Raw genomic sequence first — 19,172 nt, forward strand, 5'->3', positions numbered from 1 at the left:
ACAAACAGTACAAAAGGCAAATATGTCATCAGTGATTCTGTGAATAAATATTAACTTTGTTAACAGGATGGCATTGCAGAACGAGCTAAAAACAAATTTTGGAATAAGTTCAGTTATCACAAGAAAGGATAAACTAGGATAAAAAAAACCGAAAACGATATGTAATAGACTCAGAATAGGTTAAGAAATTTCATAAGTGTAAAAGTATCTAACGAAAGACACAATTAAAAACGTGATTCAGATGAGACAATGAAGGCAATGCCCGTTCTTAAGGACTCACACAACTAAATAAGCCAATCAGCAAGTGTTGCATACGTTTGGTAATAACATCTAGTAAATGATTTAGTTGTGCGAATCCTTTAAGGGAAATAGCCATGTGCTCAATGAACCTGACCTTTCACACATTTTCTGTGTGTTTTAAGACACTTTTTTTAAATACAGCCACTGTTATTTGGTCTAAGCACATTTTGTTCAGTATGTGAATATATATATAACTTGATAAAACAATAATAATTGGGTTAAATCTGGGCTAAATATGACTCTGTGCTAAGGCCAGTATAGTTGGACTGACCCTTATACTCAGGTTTTTATTAGGATTGTGTTCAATTTACTAAAATAATGTATCTGCATGTATTTCAATAGTACTATTATGATCAGTGTACTAGCTTTTAGCACCTTAATCTTCATAGAACAGAAATATAGTGTGCTGTCCTGCAAAATTTTCATCCCCCCACCCTCCACCCACTCTCCCCCTCCTTTTCCAACCCCCTGTTCTAAGTCATTCTTAGGCCACTTCCCTCATTCAAATTATATCTATTTCTATGTTTAAAAGAGGTAGCAGTGTACAGTAGAAATCGTCCGACTCTGAAAAACAAGGCACATGTCGAGGAAATGTAAACACAGCGGATTTACCCTACACAACACATATATACATGTATATATATATATACATATAAGGTACTGATAAGTGTATAAACCTGTTTTTTTTTCTATGTATGTCACTTGTGTGAAAACATGGTTACCACATCAAAAATTACCAAAAAATGCTATTTCGGACCCAAAAATTGACCCCCGGTACTAGTAATTTTCTGTCTGAGATTAAAGATTACCTACTTGGTTGCAGAACTATCTGGGTCCAAGCAAAGTTGTCAAACTTGATTTTTTGCAATTTTGCATCGTGTGCTGTTGTCAAAATTGTACCTCCTGTAAAGCTAGCTTTTCATGTGTAGGCACCCTTTCGGTTATGGCCAAAATTTTATTCTCGAACCAAAAACATTTTTATCTTTTTTTACAAATGTGAAGCTCACATAGCCCACTTCATCATGCTTATACCAATTTAAGAACAGTTTTATTTTAATATTTTTTTTACATATCATCATACAGGGGTTAGCCATTTAACAAAAATATCACCTATGGCCACAACCCTCTACTGTACACTGCTACCAGAAAGCAATGATTAAACTTAAGTTTAAAAACTCAATATCTCTAAAAAGTTTCAAATTGAAACTTAAATAACCTGTTTCAGCATACCCTCATGTGTAAAAGTACACCACAGATTTTAGCACAAGTTACATAGCATATTATTCACACATTTTAAAGCACAATTCAGCATTAAGCCCTATTTCATTGTTCGGTATAATAAATGTGGTCATTCCAAGTTTATGATATTTGTTAGCTGGCTTCTGCATGTGCTGTCATAGTTTCATATTCAAACCCTCGAGATTTGAACAAGTTTTTTGTTGAGTCTTATGTTTTTTGAAATTTTCATTTTATCATAGGTTGAATGTCTCTACATAACTGTTATACCGTGCACAACAAGACTATGAACAGCAAGTAGCCCCTCGCTACCACAGAACAAGCTTTTACAAAAGTTGCACATGTGAGTATCTGTATGTGTATGTATCACATATAGTTTTTTCCGGCTAAATACAACTTCAATTCCATTTTTTTCATCATCATCATCATCATCATCATCATCATCATCATCATCATCATTTGCTTAAATTAGAAAAAGAAATCTCCAGACTAAGTTCTACCAAAATCAATTAAACTACACGGATGGAAAGTTCCCTAGGTGCTGTATTTAATTGGTTAATTAATTATCCTGGGTCACCATTTGACTGATTAGGGGGGATAAAGTTTGCCAAAGACACACTTTTGAGTGTATTGGATGCATTTTCAGTAGGACATATTTCAAATTTTATGAAAATAATGATGAAATTGCGATAAGATGAGAATCAGAAAGTAACATTCTGACCTACCCCGTTTGTAGACCGAATGGGAAAATTTTCCAAAATGACAAAAACAATTATTTCTCAATTATTGCCGAAACAATTTATTAGAATAATTTGAGTTTTTTTCCCTTTAGTTTCATTTGATTACAATTTTATTTCCATTTTATTTTTCATAAGCAATGAAAAGTACCTATATTTATAACTCAGGTTGGCCTTTTTTATTGTGATATATTTAACTTGTATTAAATTATACAATGATTGTGAGGAACCATTAGACTAGCAACTGTGGTAGCCTTGTGCTTAAATAATTATAATACTAGTACATTATCGGCACAGTACCACAGAAGATGTCTTTATGTCCAATTAAATAATCGATTAAATTATGAAAAGGAAAAGGAAAGAAAATGTAAACGACATATGATATTTCTATATCAAAAGTGGCAGTTTTATCCATTGGAACAGGCTAAGAAATTTCAAGTAATTCTAGAATTTTGGAAATATTTACCGTTTCGAAAAGAGATTTTAGACTTGTTAAAATAATTACATGTCTCATGAAACAAATCGAACTTATTTAAGAATAGTTTACTGTACATGGTTCATGGCATGCTAACCATTTAGGCTGGCCTTTGCAGTAAACATAATTTGATGTAAACTTCTGATCAACACAATATTGTACATGAGGTCGAGATCTGGACAGGGCAAAAGTAATAAATTTGTCTTCAGAAAAAACATGAAATATATCTTATGTAGACCAGCAATACGAATGTTTTGATTTATTTTATAACATTGATTATACTGGGTAAAAAATCGTCTTCCCTTTTTCAAACGAAGTATACAATTTCTTGACTAAAAACTTCCAAATAAATACAAACAAAGCAAATGTCATTATATTGAGGCAAAAAAACAGTTCCGTTTATAACACTGCCAGCTTATCTAATTTTTTAACAACTGTTTCTTAAGTATGTCATGTGATCCAACTACTCTCAATCATGGTATGTTTCTCTACACGAGTTCTACACTGAACTGATGTTCCTATGCTAGTTATATTTTGAATTTTGCAAACGCTCCATCCTCTCTTCGGAAGGATTATAATGTGGACGCTGTCTTCGACCGCCAAGAGAGTTTTTGTATTCCCTGAAAGCCCTGGATGTGTCCCCAATCATTTCATAGCATATCCCCAAGAGATTGTGGACTATCCAGTGTTGACCACCCCCCTGTTCCGCATCGTACGTCACCACCCGAAGGCGCGTCAATGCTGTGTCCCGTCTCCTGGTGTCTCCAAGCTCGTAGTAACACAAGAATGACAGGAATACAGCATAGGGGAGTGGAGGGATCACAAGTACATCACCATCATGTACTTTTGTCATTTCCGGGTGTAACTGCGATGGACAGAACAGTACATTGTTTTGCAGAAACCTGAGATCCGATACACATGTCTTCTGACATTTGTCTAGCAGGGTATAACCATGCCCACAATAATGCTGTTCATACCTGTTACTACCATTTTCCTCTGAACATTCGCCAATATAAATTGTGAAAGACGAGATCATGTGTCCGCACAACTCCAGTGTTCTCATGTAATTTCCAGTCTGATAGTAATATGTTGCTAACATCAGTTGTCCTGGACTTTTACACGCTGAGGCGAGTGGTGTCAACAAGTTCTTTGATTTCCTGAAAGATTTGTACTTCTCTTTATTACCTCGCGCAGACGTGTGCTCCTCGAAAGTATCCATCCCCATATAGGACAGTGCCTGTACTGTATAGTAAAGCGTTACAAATTTATCCAGGTCAGACGTTGATCTAGCCAGTAATGCCAATGACTTAGGAAGTATATCATAGTTAAAAAGACTTGTAACTGTTCCTTCGAATATTAGCATGTCGCGTTCCCTCTCTAATTGTTTTGGCGGAGGCATATATTCCAACTTTCCACTTATAATAAGACGCATACGCATTACTATAGATATGTGTGTTACTCCTGAAAGACATTCCCATTTCAAATCATGGAGCATAATGAGCCAACGTAGGAGGATTCGTTGATTTCTACCCTGAACTTTTCCACTGAACATATTGTTTCTGCTAATGAAGTAGTTTGGACAGTATCCTGCTTTCACCCAAGCGATCAAAATATTCAAGCAAATCATGAAACAGATGAATGTGTTCTTTTCTTGCCATAATGAGGTAGGTGTTTGTTCTAAAGCATGGAATATCACTGTTTTCATGATGTATGATGTCAGAAGATCTACGTCCGCAGTTATCCCTTTCAATGATTCAGATATCTGTTTGAGGAAGAATTTGAGAAGTCCATATACTAAAAATTGCTGATGCGTGAAAGAATACATGAGCTTCCTTTCAGCAGTTGTAAATGAAATCCGCCATTGTAGGCATGATCCAGCAGACGTTTTATCTCCTACAGGGACAAGATGACAACCGCCTTGTTCTATCTGATCTCTCAACGCTTTATTTGGCCATTCGTAAAAGCGAGGCCTACTCAACCACTCATTGGCTTCTTTTGGCCAGCTAGAACACGGAAAAGAACGTACAAGATCTACATCAAATGGAAGGTAACTAGATTTACAATCCATACTAGCAGCTGGGCCTTTATTTTCCAGGTCTACTTTTCCCATAAGACCCCATGTTTTCGCAAAAGTTCGTGCAAATTTTTCACTTGATATGAAAAGTTTATTTCCATCTCGAACAATGGATTCAACTAAGAGTTCACTGGATATCTGTCCTCTTTGATCTAGTTCCAAATTTACATAACCAGGTCGGCTGTCACTAGCTCTCATAATCAAAATTGTTTTATCTGTTCTACCTCGTGAAACACTGGTGTGCTGGTCAGGGCATATAACAATCACATTGTTGTCAATTTGCATAATGTCTACATCAGAACCGTTCATGTGGACACCTTCACCCATGCTTCCTGTGTTAAATTCAACGACGGTTTTGTCGCGTTCTATATACTCCCTTATAAATATCATTCTCCTCCTTATTGCAACCTCCTCCCGGCTCCCTATTAATCTGTCCAGAACATGATGCAGAATCCAAGACTTCTGGTACAGCTCATCCTGGTCTGACATCTTGGTTATATGTCACAGGTCCTGTTAATATATAATAGAACTATTATTTATCTATGATGATATATATATATATCACCACTTACTGCTATTGAACTTCTAAACATTACTATGAGAACCTATTATACAACTTACAAAACTAACCAACTTGAATGGAACGAGAACTTATAAATGCTTATTCTCACATGAATATAAACTATACATTGAACATGGCCAACTGTTTGACTCCTACTTTGGTTAACTCTCACTGAAAGGCGAGTTTATAACAATCTAAATACCTTATATCATCAGTCCATTCCTCTGTTCTACTGTTTTGTATTAATACACATAATACGATGTATGGCAGCACCTATATTAATCAAGATTCTTGATATCAAGAAATTAAACAAACCAAACATTGTACTCACCATATAGCCATTTCAGGTGGTTTGAAATTATCTTTAAACCTTGGACACCGCGACATTGAAAGTACGTTATGTCATTTATATTTGTATTTATTCAAATATGATAAGGCTTAAACTCCTGCAAGCTTACAGACCGAATATAATGACATTAGGACTCATGGTCCTTTGGAAGTTTTTAATGTAACTGACACATGCCGTCTTTTACTACAAGCTACATCTAGACCTTTTATATTTGGAAAATAAATATGAAACCTCAGAGACTATTTATATCACAATACACTTATGATATATATATGATATTTGTTGTTTTCTTAGGCTTAACGATATATCGGTATATGCGGCAGCCAAGTTTCAGTAAAATTAACACCTCCAAACGAGGTTACGGTATTACGCCGAAAACATCAACTAATTTTCACTTTGTCATTTGTGAATTCTACCCAACATAAAACTTGACTAAAGCTTTTATACGTCCGGAAATGACGGAACGTGTTTGTGGTTATGCTTGTCTGGTTGTCTAGGTACCAACAAGGGTTCTTTGCGGAGCATAATTTTCTAATTATGTCACCCACGTTCTCCAAATATGCTACACTAACGTATCTAGGGAGGCAGAATGAGACTTTTACGTCTTTACAGTATATATACCGATATAGCGAATAAATGAAAGGTTTGGTTTTATATATAATTGAAGGTAGTTTGACCTATTATGGCATTTGGAGCACAATAAACCAAAACAATTCAGCATTGTAAAAAGACGAAGAGCAAGGCCAATAAAAATGATTGAAAGATTGGACCTAAAAGGGGATATATAGGATATGTTTGAAAGACTACTCCTTAAGAACAATTGAAGGATTTTTTACCCAATTATACGCAAAGCTTCCCTGTGGGAAGTGGAATTAATATTGTATAAATAAATTTGTAGCTTGTCTAGGAAAAGAGGGACAGACTCCCACCCCTATAAATCTTAATTTTATAAAATAATAGATAAACTGAATTCAACAAAGTTTGGTTTTCATGTTTAAAAGAAAAGGAAAATTTAAATATCATAGCAAATTGAAACGAACTGAAAATTGTTAAGAACAAATCACCTCTCCTCCTCGAACTATACTAGCGGAAAAAAGAAACTATGCATGCCTAAAATGTGTTAAAACAATAAATGTGTATGACGTAGAACAACAAGGTTTTCAGGGACAATTCATTTGTTAATTAATTAACAGTTGCAGTCCATTTTCCACGTTATGGAATCAATAAGTTCCGCTCAGGAGTGACGTAAACACAGCAGGCATCAATACTGAGTTCACAAGTATAATACCTCAAATGTCCACCGTTTGCCTGAATTCAAGCCTGGCAATGTCGACGCATGGAGCCTATCAGACGGTTCAAGAATGCTTCTGGGATGGCATTCCAGATCTGTACCAACGCTGCAGCCAAATCAGCCAACGTCAGCGGTTGTTTAGGTAATGCCCGTAATCTGCACTTCATTTCATCCCAGACGTGTTCAATTGGCGACAAATCGGGGGATACAGCAGGCCAGAGCAACACGTCAAGGTTATGCTGGGCCAGAAAGTCCATAGCGGCACGAGCTGTGTGTGGCCGGGCGTTGTCCTGCTGTAGCGTAATGTGACGTTGCTGCCCTTGCACGAATGGAACGACGTGGATCCATAGGATCTCGTCACGGTAACGTAGCGCATTCAAATTCCCGTTAACAACTACCAGAGGCGTTCTCACGTTGGCTGTGATGCCGCCCCAAATCATAACGCTGCCTCCGCTGAAAGAACGTCGTTGTAACACACACGCGTCACGGAAACGTTCTCCAACGCGACGATACACTCTGGAACGGCCGTCACTACTATCCAGATGGACTCGCGACTCGTCCGTAAACAAAATGCCTGCCCAATCCCGTCGAGTAAATCGCAGATGGCATCTGCACCAGTCTAGACGTGCTACACGATGACGTGGCAGAAGAACTGGGCGGATTGCAGGACGTCGCGGACGGATAGCTCGTTCACACGATCGGTTCCGTACAGTTTTCGGGCTTATTTGTAGCAACCCACGGATTGTTCGTGCAGTCAAACTTGCCGTTTGGAAGCGTTTTCTCAAATGGACAAGCCGAATATGGTTGTCCTGTTGACGTGACGTCACACGTGGACGTCCCGCACGAGGTCGATCGCCAAACTGTTGATGTCGTCTCCACAAATCCTGGATTGTGTTTCGATGGACATGAAACGTGTAGATACAACGGCTTGGCCCATACCAGCTTGAAGCATACCAATGATCCGGAGGCGGTCATTTTCATTGAGCCTCGGTATAGCATTAATCACAAATTTAAACATTATAGTGCTGTTTTTACTGTTTACTGGTCTCAACAGAGTGACCCAACAGTTGAAAAATAATTTTTTATTGTCGAATTGGATGGCTGGACGAGAAAAACGTGCAAACTGGTCAACGCCTATAGAGATCAAACTGCACAGGAAAAACTGTCAATGACACACAGATAGTGTGTATGTGTCATACCCGGTCATGTGTGTGAATTTTCATGTATATACAGTTGGTAATACTTGTTCTATAACAATTCTCCGCATGCACAGTTTCTTTTTTCCGCTAGTATATATTGATTCTCCTTTAACTTGATCACAGATTATGTACTTAAGAGGTTGGACCCGGATATTTTGAAAGACTACTTACTTCACCAGCATAATTGACGGGATTTTGACCTAATCATATGCAGAGCTTCCTTCTGGGAAGTGGAATCAATATTGTAAAAATGAAATGTGTAACCTGTCTAGGATAAGAGGGACAGACCTATACCCCTAATTTTACAAAATGATAGATAATCTGAATTCAACAAAGTTTGGCGTACATGTTTAAAAGAAAAAATATATAAATATTACAGCAAATTGAAACGAGCTGTAAATTGGTAAGAACAAATCACTAACTGAAACCTCTTCACCTCGAGCTATATTGATCCTCCTTTTATTTGATCACAGTTAACATACTTAATATAACATAAAAAACAACAAAATGGACAAAACACGGAACTTAAAAAGCGGTTTAGTTTTTGTTGATAAGCAATACATTCTTTAACGTTATATATATTTTCATTTATTTTCAAAGCAACAGATAAAAATCAGTTTTAATCGATGACAGAATACTGTTGACTGCTTCAAAATCAGACTATGTATTTCCATATAGAAAAAAAATCGAAACTTTTGCACTTTTTTACGGTATATATGGAGATATATCATGTATAATTTGATATGAAAAGTCTGATAACTTACCAGAAACTAATACACTAAGGAACAATCCATGATTTGATGGGGAATAACAAGAGATGTTGTAAAGTACCATGGATAATCCAGGTGATGCAGTTGTGTACTGTTCTGTTCATCACTTTGGATGTTGTCAGTATGTCATTGTGTATTCTAATAAATTCGCTACATTATTTCCAGAATAAGACCATTACATGGTTTTAACATACTACCAGAATTTGCAGTACTGAATGAATTATTGTCTCTTCAAATTTTCACATTCATAGACACCACTGTATGTTCGATTCTGTTTGGATTATCAGAATGAAAGCCTGCATTGTTCCTGTCCCAGAAACACAGGCAATCGTTGTAAATTCTGGCTGTCATATATCCTGTTTGTTTACAGTAGTTACTATATACCCAATCATTATTAATATAACGAGGTGTCGATACAATACATAAGGAAATACCCAAACAGAGGTGACACAATCATTATTAATATAACGAGGTGTCTATACAATGCACAAGAAAATTACGCATAACAAAATACTTCCCGTGTATAGTGGATGTCACTAAGCGTATGTTCATGACATTGATCTATTCCTGGCTTGATGCATTAGTGTAGATCTACGCCAAATACCGTGCTATGCATATGCACTGAACCTTTGTGATACCTTTAACAATAATGTACGTTTCTAAGCGTATGTAAATGACATCGATCTATTTCAGTCTTGGTGAGTTTTGTATTAAGTAGCAGTTTGCACATAATCCCACAATAATGATATATTCCGTGCCGTTATGATATATCGGTATATGCGGCAGAAAAGTTTCAGTAAAATTATATTACATCTTCAAATGGGGTCAAGTTATTACGCCGAAAACATCAACTAATTTTTACTTTGTCATTTGTGAATTCTAATCAACATTAATCTTGACCTAATATGTTATACGTCCGGATATGACGGGACGTGTTTGCAGTTAGGATTGTCTGGCTAGCTCGGGGTACCAACAATGGGTTTCTTCGGGGCAAACTTCTCCTGATAATGACACCCACGTTTTCGAAATTTGCTACACTAACGTATATAAGGAGGAAGAATGAGACTTATACGATTCATGTACAAAGTTGTTACCCTCCCCTTTTACCAAAATTCGCCATGAGCATAATGTCCATGTCATTTAAGCTGCATTCTCAATATATGATATATATGTACTTATGTATCTGGAGGTAGCAGAGTGGTGTTCTGTAATTGAATCTTTCACCTCTCTATATGCTGAGATACAGACTTTTATAATTATTTTCAACACAAGTCTGTCTGCGGTCCCCCGTCGTAGAGTCTTTCGGGATCACTAACAGCTTATAAAGAGTTATTACCATCTGTTCCTTATTAATACGAAAATGTCAGTTTATATTCTGGTCTAATTCCCAATTTGATTTAATGACGCATATATATACATTGGATAGTAATTATTTATCTATTTGAACAACGAACATACTTAAGAAACATATGTAAGATGAAAAGGGGAAAACACAATGGACATTCATATTGGGGGATTATTGGCTGTCGCCAGAAGGAGGAGGCTGGTTTAATATTCAAAATTGTCATCTTAAGCACGGGGAAACGGAATTTAATCAATATAACAACTTGTTATTAAACATCACTGGACAACAAACGTCTATGTTTTAAAAGCTAAATATTTCTCTAGTCGAAGCAAAGCCGCAGACCCAAATGGATAAATAGTGATTATTTAACATGCAACTTTTTCGGCAAAGTGAACTCGACATTGAAAGTATGATTGAAGGTATTTTAACCTAGTATGGTATTTGGAGCTCAAAAGTCAAAAATATCAGTATTGTAAAATGATGAAGAGCAAGGCCTAGAAAAAGTGAATGAGAGGTTGGGCCCTAAAGGGGATATAAAGGATATTTTAAAAGACTATTTACTTCTTAAGCATAATTGACGGGATTTTGACCTAATCATATGCAGAGCTTCCTTCGGGGAAGTGGAATCAATATTGTGAAAATGAAATGTGTAACCTGTCTAGGATAAGAGGGACAGACCCATACCCCTAATTTTACAAAATGATAGATAATCTGAATTCAACAAAGTTTGGCGTACATGTTTAAAAGAAAAAATATATAAATATCACAGCAAATTGAAACGAGCTGAAAATTGGTAAAAACAAATCACTAACTGAAACCTCTTCTCCTCGAGCTATATTGATCCTCCTTTAATTTGATCACAGATTATGTACTTAATATAACATACACAACATCTAAATGGACAAAACACGGTACTTTAAAAGCGGTTTAGATATTGTTGATAAGCAATACATTCTTTAAAATTATATACATTTTCATTTATTTTCAAAACAACAGATAAAAATCAGTTTTAATCGATGACAGAATACTGTTGACTGCTTCAAAATCAGACTATTTATTTCCATTTAGAATAACTCGAATCTTATGCACTTTTTACGATATATATGGAGATATATCATGTATAATTTGATATGAAAAGTCTGATAACGTAACAGAAACTGATACACTAAGAAACAGTCCATAATATGATGGAAAATAACCAGAGATGTTGTAAAGTACCATGGATAATCCAGGTAATGCAGTTGTGTACTGTTTTGTTCATCAATGTGGTTGTTGTCAGCATGTCACTGTGTATTCTAATAAATTCGCTACATTATTTCCAGAATAAGACCATTACATGGGTTTAACATACTACCAGAATTTGCAGTACTGAATAAATTATTGTCTCTTCAATTTTTCACATTCATAGACACCACTGTATGATCGATCCTGTATGGATTATCAGAATGAAAGCCTGCATTGTTCCTGTCCAAGAAACACAGGCAATCGTTGTAAACTCTGGCTGTTATATGGCCTGTTTGCTTGCAGTAGTTACTATATACCCACACAGAGGTGACACAAGCATTATTAATATAACGAGGTGTCTATGTATAGTGTATAGTCACTAAGCGTATGTTCATGACATGGATCTATTCCTGGCTTGTTGCATTAGTGTAGATCTACTTCAAATACCGTGCTATACATATGCATTGAACCTTTGTGATACCTTTAACAATAGTGTACGTTTCTAAGCGAATGTAAATGACACCGACATATACATTGTATGGAGATATATCATATGTAGTTTGATAACTTACCAGAAATTGATAAACCAAGAAACAGTCCATGATTTGACGGGGAACAGCAAGATATTTTGTAAAGTGCCATGGGTAATCCACGTAATGCAGTTGTTTACTATTCTTTCCATCACTATGGATGTTGTCAGCAGGTCACTTGTTCTGTGTAATCTAATAAATCCCCTACACTATTTCCAGAATAAGACCATCACATATTTTTTTACAAACTATCAGAATACTGAATAATTAATTGTCTGTTCAATATGTCACATTCTGAACACATTGTTTAGCATAGAAACCACTGTATATTCGGTTCTTGTGGGATTATCAGAATGAAAGCCTGCATTTTCCTGTCTCAGAAACACAGACAATCGTTGTAAACTCTAACTGTCATATGGCCTGTTTGTTGGCAGTAGTTACTATATACCCAAACAGAGGTGACACAAGCATTATTAATATAACGAGGTGTCTATACAATGCATAAAAAATTACACATGACAAAATACTTCCCGTGTATAGTGGATGTCATTATAAGCGTATGTAAATGACAATAATATATTCCTGGCTTGTTGCATTAGCGTAGATCTACGCCAAATACCGTGCTATACATATGCACTGAACCTTTGTGATACCTTTAACACTAGTGTTCGTTTCTAAGCGTATGTAAATGACATCGATCTATTTCCGTCTTGGTGGATTTTGTATTAAGTAGCAGTGTGCAAATATTCCCACAATAATGATATACTCCCTACCTTTGTTATAGTAATCCTTTGTCTTTCAATAAGAATCAGTGGCCAGTCAGGTAGAACTTCAGAATAAAAGATCAATGAACTTATCACAGTATACGTTATAATAACACTGATTATTTCAGATGGAATTTTACCCCCAAAAACTCGTGTGTTCAAACCATTGCTATATGATGTTATTGTGATATAAAGAGCGTCAATACCATATAACTATTTGTTACATAAATAAATATAATATTGTGTAAGCTGATCAAAATACAATATTAGAATACATAATTATTTTAGTCATTAGGTAATCATTTTACATTTACAAGTACATGGTGAAATTAAAACTTCACGCGGTAGACCCTTATTATAAACCCTAATCAATAAATGGTTAGTATGAAATCCTCTACAGTAGATTATTTATTTATTTATTTATTTATTTTTGATTTTTTTTTCAAATTTTTTTTTCAGTACATTTACAATACACAGGACATCATCACACATACACACATTCACACATGTTGAAATAGTGAAATTCATTCCATCATCATCATCGACAGCATTATCCATATATCACTATAATCATCCATATATCATCTTTCCATCATCACTATAGTCGTCCATATATCATCATCATCATCCATATAACATCAAATCATCATCCATATATCATCATCATCTGTACATCATCATCACTATATTCATCCATATATCATCATCATCCGTACATCATCATCATCTTATCATCACTATATTCGTCCATATATCATAATCACCATCCCTATACTATCATCATCATCCATATATCATCATCTGTACATCATCTTATCACTATATTCGTCCATATATCATCATCATCATCATCATCCGTACATCATCATCATCTTATCATCACTATATTCGTCCATATATCATCATCACCATCCCTATACTATCATCATCATCCATATATCATCCTCATATGTACATCATCATCATCACCATCTTATCACTAAATTCGTCCATATATCATCATCATCCATATACTATCATCATCATCCATATATCATCATCCGTACATCATCATCATCTCATCTTTATTATATTTGTCCATATATCATCATCATCATCATCAATATATCATCACCATCATCAATATATCATCATCATCCATATATCATCATCATCCGTACATCATCATCATCATCATCATCATCATCATCATCATCATTTATAATATACATGTATAATTGATACATTCAACAAAACATAATGTCACACACTTTCACACATAGAGAGACAGGACAAAGATAGTGCCATAACATTTTAAAAGGAAGGCTCGTTTAGAGAGAGAGAGAGAGAGAGAGAGAGAGAGAGAGAGAGAGAGAGAGAGAGAGAGAGAGAGAGAGAGAGAGAGAGAGAGAGAGAGAGAGAGAGAGAGAGAGAGAGAGAGAGAGAGAGAGAGAGAGAGAGAGAGAGAGAGAGAGAGAGAGAGAGAGAGAGAGAGAGAGAGAGAGAGAGAGAGAGAGAGAGAGAGAGAGAGAGAGAGAGAGAGAGAGAGAGAGAGAGAGAGAGAGAGAGAGAGAGAGAGAGAGAGAGAGAGAGAGAGAGAGAGAGAGAGAGAGAGAGAGAGAGAGAGATTTAAAATGTTGTGAGAAAACTATTTGTTCGAGAGAGGGAGAGCGAGAGAGAGCAAGAGAGAGAGGGGGGATGCAATAATGTTCATGTATTTTCGGAATATATTAGAATAAGAGTAAATAGTTGTGAATTTGGCAATATATTTCAAGGCCAAGGGTGAAAAAAAACTTACACATGAGAAGAGAAAACAAAAAACAAGAGGAGAAAAAACCCCACCTTATAGAGCAACAAGTTTTCCCCACTTCTTCCATTCTTTTTCAAAACTTTCTTTAGCAATATCTCCTTTGCTAATTGCTATATATTTTTGCACGTGATAGTGGTCTTTTATTGTGTTAATCAATGCATTTATATTCAAGGAGCTATGAAGAGTCTACAGTAGATTATGATAAAATCTTCTACAGTAGAAAGTGGAAATGAAATCTTCTAAAGAAGATTATGCTGAGGAAATCCTCTAAAGTAGATCTTAGTAATGAAATCTTCTAAAGGAGATCTTATTGATGAAATCTTTTAAAGTAGAGTATGGTGATGAAATCATCTACACTCGACGTGTTGATGAAATCCTGTGAAGTAGATTTTAGTGAGGAATTATTCAAAAGAAGAGAATGGTCATAAAGTCTTCTACAGAAGATCTAAGTGAGAAAATCCTCTCCATTACATTATGGTAATGAAATCCTCTAAATTTTATTATGGTGAGGAAATCCTCTATAGTATATCGCAGTAATCAAATTGTCTACCTTAGATCGTAGTGATAAAATGCTCTACTTTATATCGTGGCAGTGGAATCTTCTACAAAAGACTGGAAATGAAATCCTCTATAATATATCGTGGTAATAAAATATTCTATTACATATATCTTTGTTATTAAATCATTTACAGAAAATCTTGGTGATAAATTCCTTTACAATAGATTATGATGATTAAGGTGATGAACTCTTCTTTATGGTGTCTTGGAATCATATACAGTAGATAGCGGTGATGAAATCCTTTACAGTAGATCGTGGTTGTGAAATCCTCTATAGTTTATATTAGTTTTGAAATCATATTCAGACGATCGTGGTGATGAAATCGTCTACAGTAGATCGTGGTGTTGAAATCCTCCTCAGTAGATCGCGGTGATGAAATCCTCTATAGTAAATCATGGTTGGAAATTCCTATACAGAAGATCGTGGTAATGAAACCATCAGTTGCTTATCTTTGTTTTGAAATCATATACAGTAGATGGTGGTGATGAAATCCTCTACAGTAGATCGTGGTTGTGAAATCCGCTATTGGAAATCCTTGATTGAAATCCTCTACAGTAGATCGCGGTGATGAAATCATCTACAGTAAACCATCGTGATGAAATCCTCTATAGTAGATCGTGGTTGTGATATCGTCTATTGTGTATCCTTGATTGATATCCTCTTCAGAAGATCACGGTGATGAAATCCTCTACAGTAGATCGCGGTGATGAAAATCATCTACAGTAAATCGTTGTTGTGAATTTCTCTATAGAAGATAGAGGTAATGAAACCCTCAGTTGTTTATCTTTGTTTTGAAATCGTATACATTGGATCGCGGTGATGAATTCATCTACAGTAGATATCGTCATGATGAAATCCTCTACAGTAGATCGTGGTTGTGAAATCCTCATTTGTGTATTCTTGATTGAAATCCTCTACAGTAGATCGCGGTGATGAATTCCTCTACAAACGATCGCTGTAATGAAATCCTCTACAGTAGATCGCTGTGATGAATTCCTCTACAGTAGATCGTCGTGATGAATTCCTCTACAGTAGGTCGCGGTGAGAATTTCTCTACAGTAGGTTGCAGTGATGAAATCCTCTACAGAAGATCGTGGTTGTGAAATCCTCTACAGAAGATCGTGGTTGTAAAATCCTCTACAGATGATCATGGTTGTGAAATCCTCTACAGTAAATTGTCTTTGTTATGAAATCATTTACAGTAGATAATGACATCCTCAACAGTAGATCGCTGGGATGAATTCCTCTACAGGAGATAGTGGTTTTGAAATCTTATACAGTAGATCGCGGTTGTGAAGTCCTCTACAGGAGATTGTGGTTTTGAAATCCTATACAGTAGATCGCGGTTGTGAAATCCTCTACACTGGATCGTGGTGATGAAAGCATTTACAGTAGACCGTGGTGATGAAATCCTCTAAAGTAGATTATGGTGATGAAATTCTCATACGGTAGGTCGCATTTATGAAATCCTTTGCAGTAGATCGTGGTGATGAAATGCTATTACATGGGTCGTGGTGATGAATTCCTCTACAGAAGATCGTGGAGATGAAGTCCTCTAAAGTCGATTATGTAGATGAAATTCTTCTACAGTAGGTTGCATTGATAAAATACTTTCCAGTAGAACCTGGTGATGAAAACCATGACTTTATTTTATACACGGAAAAACTTATTCCAATTAAGTACACTGTTATTCTCTTTACATGTAATGTTATCTCCGATGACTCAATTGTTAATTCATATTCAATAGTAAGCCCATATCATTACCAGATTTACCTGAGGCTGATCGAAAAGTAACTGTTCCTACCTGGAATGGTGCAGTCTAATTCTCATACGTTGTTAAATAACAAAATAATGTCATTATACAATATTTCAAAAAGAACTTAATTTCTTACCTAAAAATGATATGAAAGGGAAGTCTTTAGCATTCTTGTGTTGTTTAGTCACATCATGAAATCATATCCACTACATCCTCGTAGTGAATTTACATCACAACAGGCAAATCTTACGAAATCCTACATAGTAATCCCCTTGATGAAATTCTATACAGGAAACTCTCTTTGTGAATTCTACAAATTAGATCCTCAACAAATACTTCTTAACCTCCGAAGTTCCCAATTAGGTATGGCCCCTCCCCATTCTTTCCCATAAAAGGTAAAGGTTACGAATGTGTGAAAGTGTGCCACGACTTATTTCGACAAAATTTGCGTCAGCATTTTGTAAATACAATGTTCATACAATTTGAAACCACAAGATGAATACAGTGTGACTGACTTTAGGGCTTTACATTTGCTAGTTCTCTTGTTTCTTTCGAAATTTAAGTATCGCTTTAGGCTGCAACATTTTTCTCTTTTTTTTTTTGTTGTTTTCCAACTAAATTATTTCATCGACTGTCATGCCACAGGTGAGTTCAATAAATAAACAAAAATCTTGATTACAGGTAAACAGACATCATCTCATTCTATGGTCATCTTAAAAACATTTTTGTTTTCGTTATTTATTTGTTTTAAATNGGGGGGGGGGGCTTTATTGTGATATAGTTTACTTATTTCATCAACCGAGATTTCTTTTCGACGATTCATTAAATTATTTGAATAGCAATGAATGGTGGTGATTACTTATGTATCATTGCCCAGATGATGTATCCAGTTATTATGATGTATAGTCTTAATCCAGGTTATATATAAACAATGACTGCTCTCATAAACTACAATCGTATTGACTCTTTTGTGAACGACACTGCAGCAAATACTTCCAGGAAATCCTAAAGTTGTTAAAAGGTCATTCTGTGTTGATAAATGACGATGTGATCTTTATTAATGTGATTGAATATGTCCTTAAAATCATTCTGTATTGTCTGTTATAAAAATATATATATACAGAAAATACACGTCTCATAAAGCACTGCTATGACTGCAGTATAATAGGGCAGATCCTTGATGGATGTCACATAAAATGTTATTTATAAATGTATGTTACATCAACTGAACGTGACCTGCCTTTTTCATTACTAAGTGACCTCATACATCAAGAAAGGTTAGTAAATAAAATTGAAAGTGATATATTATCAACGGCATTTCCTTGTATTTATCTCAATTTTAAACCAAATGTCACAGGCTCCGTTTGTAGAACATCGCCAGCCGTCAACATTAGTAGCATGTCGACAACACAGTTTCTAATCTTTGTTATTGCGTGTGTTCTGTGCATTATCGCACTGGAGCAAAACTTCGTGGAAGGTAAGATCATCATTGTAAATGGTTTATAAATTTTAATTGAAAAAAACTTCGTGGAGGTAATATCATCGTTTTTGTCTATAGTTTAAATATTTCATTGTTACAAAACTTGATACAAAACGTGGATATACGATCACCATGTCAATGGTTTTAATATTTTACTGCAACAAATTTCGTGGAAGGTAAGATCCTCGTTGTCAATGGATTAAGTATAATTTTGTTGCAACAAACTTCGTGGAGGTAATATAATCATTGACAATGGTTTGAATATTTTACTGCAACAAATTTCGGGAAGGTAAGATCATCGTTGTCAATGGATGAAATATAATTCTGCTGCAACAAACTTCGTGGAGGTAATATAATCATTGACAATGGTTTAAATATTTTACTGCAACAATACTTCGTGAAGGTAAAATCATCATTTTAAATGTTTTAAATGTTTTACTGTAACAAAACTTCGTGGATATAAAATCATCATTGTAAATGGTTTAATTTTTTTACTGTAACAAAACTTCCTGAAGGTAAGTTTGTCATTGATATTGGTTTAAATGTTTTACTGCAACAAATTTCGTGGAAGGTAAGATCATCGTTGTCAATGGATTAAACATATTTTTGCTGCTACAAACTTCGTGGATTTAAGATCATTATTGTCAATGGTTTTAATGGTTTTATTGCAATAAAACTTCCTTGATGTAATACCATCGTTGTCAATGGTTTAAACATAGTACTGCCACAAAA

General features: G+C 35.4%; 1 protein-coding gene across 2 annotated transcripts; it reads right to left on the reverse strand.

The window, feature by feature from the left end:
* Positions 1-1,399: 1,399 nt before the first annotated feature.
* On the reverse strand, positions 1,400-12,687 carry LOC110466874. Of its 2 annotated transcripts, none has more exons than XM_021523680.1 (2): positions 12,135-12,687; positions 1,400-5,332 (listed from the first exon to the last, which is right to left on the reverse strand). In XM_021523680.1, the coding sequence occupies exon 2, from the start codon at positions 5,309-5,311 to the stop codon at positions 3,272-3,274; it is 2,040 nt and encodes a 679-aa protein (XP_021379355.1). In that variant the 5' UTR covers positions 5,312-5,332; positions 12,135-12,687; the 3' UTR covers positions 1,400-3,271. The 2 variants fall into 2 exon arrangements, with proteins under 2 accessions (XP_021379355.1, XP_021379356.1); XM_021523681.1 differs by lacking the exon at positions 12,135-12,687 and adding an exon at positions 8,988-9,474.
* Positions 12,688-19,172: the final 6,485 nt, after the last annotated feature.

This window comes from Mizuhopecten yessoensis, unplaced genomic scaffold, assembly GCF_002113885.1.
Source record: "Mizuhopecten yessoensis strain PY_sf001 unplaced genomic scaffold, ASM211388v2 scaffold11145, whole genome shotgun sequence".
Taxonomy (NCBI): domain Eukaryota; kingdom Metazoa; phylum Mollusca; class Bivalvia; order Pectinida; family Pectinidae; genus Mizuhopecten; species Mizuhopecten yessoensis.

Excerpts from the sequence above, each read along its gene's own strand:
- LOC110466874 (XM_021523680.1), bottom strand. The coding sequence starts at position 5,311 with ATGTCAGACCAGGATGAGCTGTACCAGAAGTCTTGGATTCTGCATCAT.